At 37.7% G+C, this 14,973-nt stretch overlaps 1 protein-coding gene across 3 annotated transcripts in view; it reads right to left on the reverse strand.

Annotated features, from left to right (window-relative positions):
• Nucleotides 1-1,239: 1,239 nt before the first annotated feature.
• Nucleotides 1,240-14,973, reverse strand: part of aqr (aquarius intron-binding spliceosomal factor) — a 44,999-nt gene continuing 31,265 nt past the window's right edge. The window contains exons 33-38 of one of the 3 annotated variants that reach the window (XM_044143294.1): nt 8,478-8,563; nt 3,965-4,036; nt 3,780-3,882; nt 1,967-2,071; nt 1,641-1,751; nt 1,240-1,574 (exon numbers count right to left, since the gene is read on the reverse strand). In XM_044143294.1, the coding sequence (XP_043999229.1) occupies nt 1,428-1,574; nt 1,641-1,751; nt 1,967-2,071; nt 3,780-3,882; nt 3,965-4,036; nt 8,478-8,563 (624 nt within the window). In that variant the 3' untranslated portion in view covers nt 1,240-1,427. The other 2 variants (XM_044143293.1, XM_044143292.1) reach the window with 2 other exon arrangements.

Consider the following 14,973-nt stretch of genomic DNA (forward strand, 5'->3'; position numbering starts at 1 on the left):
TGATCCGTGAACATTAACTTTTGCGATATCTCAATTGGACTTAGATCTATGCTTTGATTAGGCCATTAAAAATATGCTTTCAATTAAACATTTTTCCCCATTAACTGTAACCAGCATTGAAGAGAACTTAGTAATTGTTATAACCCAACCCTGAATTAACTTAACATGCAATGGACTATATTTAGTCCATTGCATGTCATCAGAGGGGCAAGTAGTTTTAATGCATGAATTTTCAGATTCTTATATATTTAAAAAAAAAATCTTGAAATCTTTTGTCTTACACTCTACAATTATGTACTATTTTGTGTTGGGTGAGTATATGAAAAATTCAGCAGATTTGCCTTTATCTTATAGTTGAATAAAAATGAGTCTCTTATATGAAAGTCCTTCACTTACTCAGTACACAAAATATTTCTAAACTGTCATTCCAATCCTTACTCTAGGAAACAGAAAGCCCTACCTACTACTGCTCCAGCAAAGTCCAGTGAACCTTTACCTCAACTGCCCTAAATTTACACAATATAGCGGAAGAACAGACAAAAGAATTTTTATGGCTTTACAGTTGACTGCAGAAAATGTGTCTCTTCACATCTATCAACACATGGTTCTCCAGCAGGTCCCTGAACTGGCCGAGGCACAAGCAGCTGTGCAGCTGACCTGCTGCGCTATCAGGCAGCCTGAGGTGTGATGTAACAACGACCAATCTCTCGTGCATGATAATGACTAAATTTCCAGTCTGCGTTTTCGCCTGCAGTTGTGAACCCCATTAAACTCTTAATCATAATTAATTTATGTTGAAATGGTTAAGATTGCTTTAAACCTGGATTATGGATATCACTCTTGATTTTAACACCAATAATAAGTTCTTTCAGTCGATCTCATTTTGTATATGAATTGCTCTGCAACGTAAGTGTGTCTTCAGTACTCCACAAAGATGTGTGAATGGTGAAGGATTTACTGTTGCTGGTTGAGTGACTGTGCTTCTAGAGGGCAGGGTGAAATCCCCCAGCATGCACATGGGCTCTTGGGTGAAGTGACTGACCTATAAATGCAGCTTAGCAGCAGCCTGCGCTGCTGGTTTGGGTTGAGCCAGTCACAGCAGAGTTAAGATTACCATGAATGGATGAGCGTATCATGACACAAAGGTTATTTGATAGAGTTAGAGTGCAACAATGATTATGTTTGGAGACAAAGTACATTATCAGCTTTGGTAGCTGCACATAAAGAAACAAGCCAGTGTAAATAAAACGATTTTAGTTTCTTTAATAAAGTACTAATGGTTACAAAAAATCTTCTGCTTTTTAAAAAAAAAGGTAACAAGAAAATAGTACAAGGATCTTTGAGAAGCAGATTCAGTATCAACGTCATCACATATTTTCAATGAAAAATCTAATTTCTCCATGTGTAGTAGTCCACTAATGGATCCTCTACTGCTCTTCGTCATCCTCCTCCTCACTGTCGCTGTCTCTGCCTGGATGCTCTGGCATCTTTGTGTGGTCAACTGTTTCCTGGTCCCCCTCTTCCTCTGTGGTCTTCTCTGCATTTGGCTCAGGGTTCGCAGCTCCTGGGGTTTCCTGGTCCCCCTCTTCCTCTGTGGTCTTCTCTGCATTTGGCTCAGGGTTCGCAGCTCCTGGGGTTTCCTGCTCCATAGGAGCTTCTGGCTGTGGTTCTACGGAGCTACCCTGCTCTGTCTCGACTGCAGCGTCCTCCTGAGATTGTTGTGGAGGGATAGCCAGTTTAAGCTGTTGCTGCTGAGAAAGCCAAAAACACAAGGATTTTTAACAAATGAAATATTTTCACAGCAATTTTAGTAAAATGAAAAGAGTTGTTTTCTATACCTGTGAATATAAATACTATTTATTTCTTGATTGGAAGTGAAAATATTTTAGAATGGTAGTGTCAGAAGTGGTTATAAATGTTTTTTTTTAATACATATTCTAAGATAATGGTACTGAAAGGTGTTTACCTGTCTGTACTTCTGGGAGGTCTGGATCATGTGCATGTACATGTTGTACACAAAGTTTGTCATCTCTGGCATGTCCTTGATGATCCGGTCAGGCTGCTCATCCCTCTAAAGGAGAGGAGAAGGGAGAAAAAGGCAATTTGATGTTTCAGAATAGTAATGAAATCAAAAAGTCCTTGCATCTTGTTAGGGATCATTCATTAAGTTACCAATGCAGGTTTTATGGATTTACAGCAAAATCAGTGAGAAAATTACATTTCATCCCCGAACACAAATTTTCCTTGCAGCTACCACTTCTCACTGGCTAATGAAACCAAGTGCAGAATGCAGAGTCAGTAATTCGACAACATTAGCATGCAGACCATTTCTTGCAGCCTAAACTGCAGAGAGAGATGAGCAGAATATTTTATCTGCTGATAGACTTTTGCTTTGCTAACAGAGAAGATCCTCACTGGAATCCTGCTGGCATCACGTCAAAGTCAATGAGACACTTGATGACTATGACTTAAATGTGGAAGAATTCTCTGTAGAGAAAAGTTAATACAACATGTTGCTTTACTGTAATTCAACTCACTAAAGATATAGTGCCATGAAAGAGTAACTGTTCCCTTATATAGCTCTCCTATATTTGTCACATGTAACTTCTTGAGAGTGCAGAATAAATTGTAAGAATGGGACAATGCTAACCAGAGTAAATACAAAAAGCAATTTTCAAATGATTATTTCAACCATTAAGAAAAAAAAACCTCTCCTAACCAACCTGGCCCTTTGCTTAATGAGTTAATGATTTACCCAACCCAACAGTTTCCATCTAGCAGTTGCTACTCATTTTTTCACAATATTTACCTGCAGTGACGTTGTCAACATCCTCACCACTCCGAGGAAAGTTCACCACTATTTCAAGCATTCTCATTTTAAATATAATGGTGTTCCCTGCTGTCCCAAATAATCTAAGATGATTTTATAATCTTTTTCAGATCAATATGTTGGTGACTTTAGTTCTCATCTGTTCTTAAACGCCTTTAATTCAGAACAGAAACAAAGTTTTGAGATTTTTGGCCACCTTCATGTTGTACAACAGCTGCTATTTGAGTGATTTTTATTAGTTAGTTGTTCCCATATGACCGTGATAGTCTGGATACTTTTTTTACCTTAATTAATTTAAATGACCTTAAAACATAATTAGTTATCTGTACAATGTAAACACATTGCTGCAACATTGTGTGCAAGTACTCCTGTGAACCAAGTCAGCTTGCGATTTAGTGAGGCCAAATTGCTTGTTATCCTTCTGGTCGGGTGGTGTCAGACAAAATCTGCATGTGGGTGTTAGCAGCAAAGGTTTACCAACTGTAGATGGACAGGCTAAGCAGGGCCGCATGTGTGTGCCCAAAAGAGCTGTCCCTCGTGGGGATGAACACTCGAGATTCAGAGAAAGTGTCAGAGGCTGTGGGGTATTTTAGACTGCCCTGTTGCCACAGTGCGCCAGCCACTGAGATGCAGTGACCAGACAACAGCCGTGTCACGGTGGTCTGGCCCAGGGTTTTATTGCTAGATCTTTGGGAGTTAAAAATAGCCAGGCCTGTGTTTCCCATGATCACAAAGGGCCCCTGCACACTGACGTTAACAGATCAATCTCTCTGTGTAAAGTAGCATAAGGTATAATAATGACAGAGTGGAAGCGGATGGAGAAATAATTTAAGGAAGAAGAGACTAGCATGGTTCTCAATGTATTTGCCCGACTCATGATAAGGAAGGTAAACGGATTACGACAGAATAATTGATCCAGAGAGCAGAGCATGCATGTGGATGTACATACAGGCTGTTCTTGGCTGTAGTACTCATGTGGTCTGATGTGTAGCTGCAGTGGTCTGGCAGTCAGTTGCTTGAAGGCGGGAGTCAGCTCGAAGCAGTTCTCAAAACTCATGTGGTCTGATGTGTAGCTGCAGTGGTCTGGCAGTCAGTTGCTTGAAGGCGGGAGTCAGCTCGAAGCAGTTCTCAAACAGTGACACCCGAGCAAAGATGTACAAACCCAATCTGGCTCTTGACATGGCGACCACAAGACGCCTCACATCCCTGTGGAGGGAGGAGGAAAAAAAAAAAAAAACAGCTGAGCATTGGTTTGACATGAAGAGGGGGGATATTCAAAGAGACATGAGTGGGAGGGGAAGAGAACTGTGAAATTATTATGTGCAGAGGAATAGCTAAAACTTAGATCAGGGTTAAAGGATACAGTAAAGACGGAGGGAAAAAAAAGACTATGTAGCGTGGGAGGACGGAAGGTTTAAGGAAGGATAAGAGGGACTAGGTGAGTGGGACAAATACAGAAGACGAAAGAAAAATAAAGGAAAGGGAGGCAAGAGGGAACATAAGCAGAGGAAGTGGGAGAGTAGAGGAAGGGGCAGATTTAGGTTACTTTTTCTTGCCACCTAAGAGAATTAAGAGATTAAAAAGGACAGAGGAGTAATTTCTCTATGAAGAAAAAAAAAATCCCACTTGGCTTGGTCTAACACATTTGTTAAAGTACTCTGCTGTCAAGGAACACAACAGAAAATCTAAATACAGCCCCCATACAAGAGTATTAGCATTTCTGTTTCCAATGTTAATTCTACTAGAATCCCTTTTACATAAAGGCTCTAAAAAATAAGAATAAGTCTTGACATTTTCACTGGTAGTGCTTTTTAGAAGTTAGAAAAAAAGATGACAAAACATATAGATGTGTAAATCTATAACTGTTATGTCATATTTACTCTAACTCGTGATTTTCAGTAATTTTTCCATATTGTCCTCATACTCTGCCGAAAGAAAGAAAATACTACACTGCTCCAATTAAGAAATACTGTTACATGCTCGTACTTTGCTTCCGCCTCCTGATTGTTTATTTTTGTTTTATTGTTGGCACCTTTGACGGTTCACCTGTGGGGGGGGCGGGGCTTAGCCAGCCCAGGTGTTTTTAGTTGGGCTGGTGGCGCACCTGAGAGAGATGAGTGATGGTGGCGTGTGCGAAGCTGCGGTAGCAGCGGAGTTCGAAAAGGAATATTGATTAAAAACGGTGCGGGAAGGCTCTGGATGAAACAGAAGGTCTCAGAGTAATTTTGATTTTTATCAGTAATGGACAGAGTGGGAATTGAATCGGCAAACCACCAACAGAGGGATGAACTCCATCCACAGTCATCACCTTCGTCCCAACATTGTAGTTTGTGACAACATTGGAGGGATATGAATACTGTGGCAAAGAACTGTTCTATAATTTCTCCTTGACAACGCAGGTTTGGAAAGAAAAACAGACAGACCTGCACGTGAACACATCATGAACACATCATGAACCCAAAGGTAAGATGCACAAAAACTATGCTGAATGTGCACTGCATCCACCTACTCTACTGTATTACAATTAATTCAATGCAAATCATGCAAATCCAAGTAGAAACAGTAAACAATGTTTGTACTTTTAGTCACTGAAGACGAAGAATATAACTCATAGTTATGATGGTGCATTTCTAAAATCAAGGACCTTTTTTTTGAGAATATGGAAATGTATTCTAAAGTGTAAAATAAGTCCAGCTGAACATGTTGGCAGATTAAGAGAAGTAATCCTTTAAATATGCATGATTAGTTTCATGAATATGCAAAAAGAAAAAAAAAAGGACTTTGGGAGCTGCTGTGTGGCATATAGTATTTTAACAGCTCATACCAGCATAATATTGAGATTATTGCAGAAATTAATACATTGTTCAAAAAAGAGGTTCACTGCTACAAACTGGAGAACTAAATGATCATTTTTTTTATATGCAAAATATGCAATAAAGAGTCTGAACCATGGAAGACAATACTATGGAGGACATGAGCCAATCATCGTAGCCTGTGGACATGGCAGTCCTGAGAGATGCCCACCTGGGCTGTGCTCTGACACGTTGGGGCAAAGTGGACGAATAGCTACCCTTTGTGTGTCCACGTATTTGTGTGCATCTGTGGCCTGTGTGCTTCCCTGTCAAAGTGTGTGATCCTGTATGCGAGTGTGCCAGTGTGCATCAGCAGGAAGGATTCTCCTGTCAAAAGCCAGGGCCAGTTCATCATATGGTCAGCTGTATGCCGTTTGGTTGTCACGGCAGCAAATTGCCAGGAGGAGAGATGCAGGATCAGAGGAGAGGAAGAGGAGCATCGCTTGTGAGGGTGGCAGGCCACAGTGATCCCAGGATATCTCAGTGATCCTTTCAGAGGTAATTGCGCCTCTAACATATGAATGAATCACAAGGAAAGTAGTGTAAAAAGTATTTGTTGTATCTATATTACTGTGATTAAAGGACAACTGTTTGAGATGCACATTTAAATATATTTTGATGGATAAGAAATCCTATGAACAAATATTTTAAGATTTAAAAAAATTTAAGTATGAGACTATATTTGCTAGTAATCATAACCAACTTATGCTCAGTGATCATAATGAAATGTTGGACATTAAATAGATGAAGGATGATGAGGTGATAAAAGGACTAGTGATAAAAATAGGTGAATAAGACATATATATTCTGCATAAATTTTTATTAAAATATATGTGATTATGCTTCTTGACCTTTAAAATAATTTCCTGAAGCTAAATTAATAAAAAGTCACTTAAATTAAAACGATATAATTAAGAAATATTTTTAAAAATTGATTCCTAGTTTCTGTCATTTTCAACAATTTCTTTCTTAATAAAACTACAAAGATGAACCTCTCATTATGCCGCCTCTGGCTGTTCATAAATCACCAACCAAGCTGGTCGTGTTCCACACACATTAAAGCATTCATAGATAAAACAGAACCACAGGAAGGATGGGACAAAACTCCTGTTCTTCAGGATAAAACAAGGTTATTATTCCATTGTTTAAAGACATTTTTGATGCACTAGTTATATGCAAAGCTGCACCCAGTAGTGTTCAGGAGAAGAGATTGCTAAATCTCTTCTGCAGTGAATAAGGATGAAGATCAAACTGCAATATGCTGTGTGTGTGTGTATATATATCTGTCTATATGACTGGGTTTGTATTGGATTGATTTGAGTGTTAATTAAATAGTCTGTGACAAACATTAAGTAGGATTATTTGGGTTTGGATGAAAAGAACAAGAAACATTAGTAAAACATTTTATGCAAATGTTATCATTTGCATAAGATAAGTCAGCTAAGTGTTGGTCCCAATTTCCTAATATGATCTTCTTGCTTTGGGATTGGCTGAGTCTGATAATATTCTTTATTTCACTGTTGTCCGATGACAACAGTAATGATAAATGAGGTAAAATTACAGTGGTGCCTTGTTTACTTAAATCTCAAAAACGTAGCAATCTGAGGATAAGAAAAAGTTTTTTTAATAATTTCATGTGGGCTCCAAGTTGATGAAATGTGATGAAATCTGGGAGGCTTGGAAAGCAACACTTTCTGCAATATTCCCAAATGAAATAAGAATACATGCTTTAATATTGCCAGGAGAATCCACATTCATGTAGAGTGTTATCACCAATAGTATGAAGCTGACTGAAAACTGGGTTTTGAAGGACTTTGATGTTCAGTGCTGCCATAAATCATCTACAGAAGTGCTGCAATGCCATCCACTGACAAATCAGAAACCCTCTGAATGTGGGTATGGTAGGGTGTGAAACATGTGCGACAAGATCAGATAGATGAGGGAAAGAGAGAAGCATGCACTGCCAAAAAAGATAAAGTACATTTATTGTCAGGGACTTCAATTCAATTCCCTATCTGTGAGATAAAAAAAATTGCCTTTTAAGGGTCTTGTTTCTGCCACCTAACGGGTCCAAAATGAGGGCTGATGTGCAGAGAGAGAGATAGTATTCAGCTCTAAAAGGAATGGCTTGTTATTTGCTCTGGAGTACCAATTTGTTGGCTGTCCAATACAGCGATAAAGTTGTGAGCTGTGCAATTCCAACAGTAGCTAATGTATATCAGAGCAAATAGCCAGCATAGCTAACTGAAGTGCGGTGGATGAGTTCAGCCTCAGCTCCCTGATAATAAACCATGTGGCATATAAAGTGTAAGGAGCTCATTGAGATTTCATGAAACAGAAAGGCCACTAGACCACACATCAGTGGAATAAGGAATGAAGGGAGAGAGTCAGGAGCAAACGAGGGTCTAGGCCTAAGATGAGGGGCACGTAATGGGAATGTCATGGTTTTAGAGACAATTTTAATCTTTTTTTGGCTAACTTTCTTGTGTAAATAAAGAGGTTCCATATAATCTTTTGCAGCTATCTCTATGGGGGCCAGGATTTAAAGATGGATGGCTTGAAGGATAACACTTCATAAAAAGGCGTAAGGAAAAGGAAGTATGAAAATCTAAATACTTGTTATACTATTAAACATTAAATCTATTAAATAAAAGTATAAATAAACATTCCCATAAAGACATAGCATTAGAAAAAATAGAAGTTGCATTTACACAGGTAATATTGTAGAACAGCTATTGAGATTTTTTTTTATATCAGGTACATTTATTCTGCTTTGCATGCACTGGAATAATCACCTTAGGTGTCCCACAGCTTTGGTACGGACCAGCGAGAGGATGATGTAGTCATTCTGCTGACCCTGGAACCTGTCCACTGTTGTAATCTGCACACACACAAGCACATTTTTATTATTCAACAAAGCCAAAGCACACCTGCATAAATTTGAAAGATTTGCTAAACAAGCTTCAGCAGTTAAGATGCTTTGCAAAGTAAATGAATGTGTTATAGCCAGCAAAGTTTTTTCCTGAAATGTAAAAAAAAAAAAAAAAAAAAAAAAATATGAGTGAGCCTACTTTCCCTCTTCGCTTCTTCTTTTCTTGTTTCTTTCCTTATTTTTGAGAGGAGAGTGATAAGAAGCCGGCGTCTTCTTGTTGGGCTGTTATCGCTGAGGGCCACATGGGCAACCAAAAGAGTTAATGCGGCTTAAAGGGCATTTGCTATCACTAGCCTCTTAGCGGGGCCTCCTGAGAACCAGATCCAAGGTAGTAGGGGGCCATGCGGTTAGTCTCAATCAAAGGTTATTTTCAGAGGAGAGAAAATGCCTGAGAAGTATTTCTGTGTGAGACTTTTCACTTTAATTCAAGCTGATGGCAACTGTACTGACTTCAACACACGAGGAACATAAATGTCCCTGTGCTTTTATGCATTACAAAGTAAAGATATGGCTCCTTGTAAAATCTGAAGTAGTTAACTTACAGGTTCCCTTGGAACTAATAACATTATTTAATACACATAACATACAGCGTTGCATTATCTAATGAAAGTTAAAAAATAACTTTCAATGTGTACCACCAACAATGTGTACCACCATTGTTGGTGGTACACATTGACCACCAACAATGTGTAATTTTAGATAAATGTTCATTTCTGGTACTCTGATTTGTTCACAAATGAAAGAAAGATTTATTTGGGATAAACACCCTGGAAAAAAAAAAGCCAGTCTTCTGATTTACAGAAGTGAGACATGAATAAGCATGCACTTTAATGCTCTTTTTCTTTTTAAAGTTCATTAAAAAAAAATCTGACAAGCAGATTAAGCAGAAGATGATGTATGGATTCTTTAAATGGGAGTTTTAAAGTATAAAACCTGTGGATAAAAGCAAAGATATTGTGATTCTGTGTTTTCTCAAGTTCACAAAGGAAACCATTCAGCTAAAGGGATGTTTTGAAAGAAATGTGCAAAATTACATTTTATAAATCCGAGAGATTTTTACACTACTCAAATAAAGAAAAAAAAGTGCACAGACAAAAGTTGCTCTTTGGAATCATTACTGTATGGAATATGTGGTTTTACAGGAGGAATGTTCAGAAGAACCTAAAGCCCAACACAAAGAGGTTAGTGTGTCCTCTATAGATGCTCACATTAGAACAGATCAATAGGTCTCCATCAAGAAGCTGCACAGTGCTGGACTGGATACCTCACTCATGTTATATAAATCATGCAGTGGCTGGAACTTCCTCCGATCTCATAATCCAAAGTAACTTGGAACTCCCACAGAACACCCTATCTTCGGTAAAAAGTAATGTGTTGAGTGTGTCTGTGTGCTAAAAGGTATTTATTTATGTCTTCCTGATATTTATGTCTTTTGCCTGTGCAAACTCTCAGGGAAAAATATGTTGTGTTTTTAAGCACATGAGGAATCGTGGACTGTATATCCGCATGCATAAACATAAGCCTCTCACACCACGAGATGTGAGAGGCTTTTGACAGGTAGTTATTCTTGGCCCGGAGACACGGACGCCTATCGACATTCTCCCCAAGGTATAGCTTTTTGCAAGGTGTTTAGTTATTTATGAGAAATCTTCCTGCGAGAGAATCACAGAGGTCATGTCAATGTGACACACACACACACACACAACAACTATTTACAGGGGATCATTTTCTACCATCTTGTCTTTCTCCTCATTGTCAGAACAAGAATGACACACTGTCTTTCAGCTAATAGACAATCATGGAGTGTTGCACTCTTTTTGGTTATTTAATCCATTCTGCTACGTAGCATTCGTTGTAATCACTGCTGAGAATGTGCAGATTAAGTTAGATTTTTAAACTATTTACGAGGCATGAGGGACAACAAAATTAATAGTATGCCCTATTTTTGTGGGCTCCTGAAGACTCAATATTTATGACTTAAAGAAAAAAAAAAACAGAACAAAAACAGAAGGCAGGAAGATTTTCCTCTAATGACAATTATGTAGCATTTAGACATCCTGATTCATATTTTATGAATGAAAGATATGCACCTTTCTTTATGTTATTACATTTAGTCTCTCTCTCCGGTAATACAGTTTATGGTTTATGGTAATTTGCAGAAAATGAGAACAGAGACCTTAAGTAAGAACACTCCTTTGTTTGTCTTCTGCCCAAGTAACATGCAAGGAAATAAACAAAGGACTCACAATTCACCATTCAAGCTTTGACCCGACAATACAGATATTAGCCATTTCCAATTTCATGTTATGAAATTTAAGAGAATTAAACTATTCTTCTTACATAAAAGAACAGTGCTCAAACAATATTTTATGTTTATATAAGGAGCAGAAACAGTGTTAAACTGTAAGAAAATTTTATTAACAAAATGTTTAAGTTTTAACTCACTGGCTTTAGGATACAATATTAGCAACTACTGCATTTAGCATTATTAAAAGGTGAGTCTGACAGTCAGTTTACAATAAATGTAAACCCTTAGATTAACTAATGACTTAAAAAAAGGTTACCAACATTTTCAGATGTGGAATATGTTCAAATACAGGAAAAATCAGATTTTTTTTTTTTTTCTGGTATTCCACTCAGCCTTCCTGTTTTCTTCTTTAAGTCTTGCTTCATCTTAAACTTAATTAACTACAGGCATTACTAGACTCGTCCTGAAAAAAATATATTTTCATGCAAATAGCTTCCTATAACTCTGTGCTTCCCTCCACATGAAACAAATGAAACACCTTGACATTTTTGAAAATAGCTAACCTTGAGGGTTTTTTTTTTTTCTCCACTCAACACCATTACCTATGCTGAAGAGTTATGAAGTCAATGTGACCAGAAAGCACTGTGTTTGGATGAAAAAAAGAAAAGAAAAGAAGACAATCATCCAGTTCTTGTCAGAAAAAAAATTCTTAGTTGCATATCTATATAAAACTTTAATACTGAAAATCCAATTTAATACTAAGCAATTAAAAGTAAAAGTAAAAGTAAAAATAATAACATTGTTGAAAGTATGAGAAACTGGCTTATTGACATTCAAATGTAAATGTAGGCTAATGCTTCTCCTTTTGAGACTCCAACTGGTGCTAACCAGGATTTCCCGTCTTACTGAGTCTAATTAAAGCCATCAAAGTAAAGTAAGCAGGCTGCTGACATTTGCTTGGTTTTAGCAATTGTGACACATTGTCAGACACACTGTGGACCTGGTGCTCAGCGCCTGACCTTTCAGCCGGTCAGCATTTTTCCCATAAGAGTCCCTCTTTCCTTTTCATCAAGTGTCCGGACTGGCCATCCTTCATTTCAGCACATCTAGCAGCCTGTCACTCTTGTCACTGTATCACTGGGTATGCATACTGACTAAGGATGCGAGCACTTTGACTGATGCTTTGTCTTAACTTTGCAAGACATCTTACATGGCTAAGCACAATTTTGGGCTCATTGTCAAAACAAGGAATATAGTTCAAGAGAAAGGATAGAGGTAAGGTTGCACAGCAGAAGCTTTAGATAACAATAAGAAATGGAAGTAAACACTTTTGCCCTGCAGGTGTCCAACGCACCATTAATTTGGCACTCAAACTGATACCATAAGTGACTCAATGGGATCCACTTCCGCTGACCCATTTTCACATTTTAAGAAATAGCTAAGAGGCTGCCTGAAGCTTAGTTAGAGATTCAGTTAAGCCCAAATCTAATCATACCCTTGTGCAGGTTCATATTTAGGTAATCTTCTAATTTTACTAACATGTTTATTCAGACTGAAAGTTAAAATGACCTAGCCAAAGGGTTTGCAACTTCAATGACCAAAGAGACATTTTTGCCTCATAGTGGGACAGTTGGTAGCACTGTGTTCTTGCAGCAAGAAGGTCCTGGGATTGAATCCCAACTGAGACCTTTTTGAATGGAGTTTGGATGTTCTCCCTGTGCATATGCGGGTCTTCTCAGGCAGGACTGACAACCTGTTCAGTGTGTATTCTGTCTTTTGTCCACTGAATGTAGGTAATAGGCCCCAGGTGGCCCTGAAAGGACCAGCAGGTGTACACATGTAAGGCTAGATGGATGGATAAAAATATCTAACACTGTAAATTTGTTGTTGTGTTTAAAGGACTACCACTTTACCTCCACTTTTAGGCTTAAAAAAAACCCCATAAAAGCCAAAGGATGATGAATATGCTTCCTTATATGGGATGTTGATATTTAAAAAAAAAAACTGATGTTAAAAAAAGATGCAAAAAGTTATTCCTGCTACTTGTAGTGCCATTCTATTGTGAAAATTCAACCTGGATCTGGAAATGCATAAAGCTTGTCAGTCAATTCATTATATTTTCATAACCTTTCAACACCTTGAAAACTGACATTGCATCTCTGCTTCAGTTAAACAGCCCACAATCCTGCACTGCATTACCAACAAGGTCACATTAAACAAATATCACACGGTCAACTCAACACCCTCCCGCCCCTCACAAAACACATATACCAACAGCAACAAGATGGAAATAAACTGGGTTGTTAATACCAGCCCAGTTTTACCTATGGGGCCGATATTGATATGTTTAAAAGGTGACCAGCATCCATCAATGCCGATGTTACTGTCAATATATCTCTATTCCCCAATGTAATTTTCAGTCCTTTCTCCAAATGTTAGCAATCAATGTGTGTATGAAAATATTCACGGCCAGTAAAGTAACAGAACTCAAAGAGGAAAACCTAATCTTAGAATTGAGCTTAATAATAAAAAACAGAATAATTAGAATAGTGGGGGAAAAAAATCTGCCAGCAAGGTGCTGAATAATCATGTTAAAAAAAGAAAATAAAAAAATAAGGAGACAACAGCAGAGTAACAGATTAACACAGGCTAGACGAATACATCATAAGCATATTTTTTTAGAGGTAAAAAAATGGGCACAATTCACATTCCTGCACCCACAATCAGTCAGGTGGTTAAAAGAAGGAATCTGCTTCATTTGGTCTCATGACCTGCAGCTGTTCCCAGAGTCTCATGATCTGATACAACTGAACAAAAAAACCTTTTATTGACAAAATTTTGTCTCTTGATGACTCACAGTGCAACACATCAAGACTGAAAGGCAGTGAAAATGTACAGCTGACAAACATTCTTAAATGTGCACACAGAGCAATGTGCATATTTCCTTTTCTATGGCTGAAATCAAACACCAAGAGCTTTAGGATAATTGGGGATGGACCTCATCTCATATATGAGGTTGTGTAGTAAGTGCCAGTGACCATATCTTGTATGTTAAGTAGATTTTTGCTTACATGAGGTATAAAAATGTCTTCTGGGATTGAGGATTCCTTCAACATAAGGCATAAAACATATATCACCTTCAAGTGTTATTACACAAGGAGTGGGTTGTGTTGCAGAGTTGAAACACTACAACACAAAGAGTAGTGGTTGTTAAATGTCTGGCAATTAGAAGTGAAAAACATCCAAAAATGCACTTCCTAAAGATAAAAGCTGTTGTGACAATTGTACATTTAGAGACTTGCAAGTCTCAGAATACCATCCCAAAGTATAGAGTAAGAATAGAAGCATTATGTTATATGGCTGTTCTAGAGGGAATAGAGACCTTCACAAAGTAAATGGCATCCTAAGGAAAGTAACACCTGAAGACATCAACCAGAAAGTTAGGAAATTAACACAAACTAGTCTTTCAAAAAAAAAACACACTGTCAAAAAAATAAAAATGGCTTAAGGACAACAAATTATATGTGTTGGAGTAGAAATCACACAGCTCTGAAAATTTGTGGTCAAAGCTGAAAAGACGTTACACCAGCTTTGTTTGCGCTGCTTAAAAAAATTACTGTGCAGTGCATGTAAATATAACTTGATTCAACTGTATTGTTGAAACCAGGCTCAGCTGTAGGGATGTAACAATACACCCAGCATGCAAGACAAGACAATATTTATTTCCCCCATTTTTGTACTTCCACAAATAGTCGATGTATCATGTGCCAAACTGTGTTTTGAATTATCTGTAATCACTGTAAAAAGACAAATCGGTTTAGGTTTGACAAGTTCACCTACTGTAGTCATTATTTTTGTCTAAATCCAAAGTGGTCCAAATGTCACTGATGTTTCTTTTATTTACACAGTCAAGCGTTCTCCTACAGAAAACACTATTCTGCTTTAAAAAAAAGCTTTTAATTTATTGTGCATGAGAACCATAATGAATTAAAATATATTGATGTGTTCAACATTATGTAAAACGTTTTTAAAAATAATAATAATTTATGACACAGACAATTTCTTAGTGTGTGCAAAACACAGGTAGCAGCCATTCCCACTGATCTCATAT

This window comes from Gambusia affinis, linkage group LG16, assembly GCF_019740435.1.
Source record: "Gambusia affinis linkage group LG16, SWU_Gaff_1.0, whole genome shotgun sequence".
NCBI lineage: Eukaryota > Metazoa > Chordata > Actinopteri > Cyprinodontiformes > Poeciliidae > Gambusia > Gambusia affinis.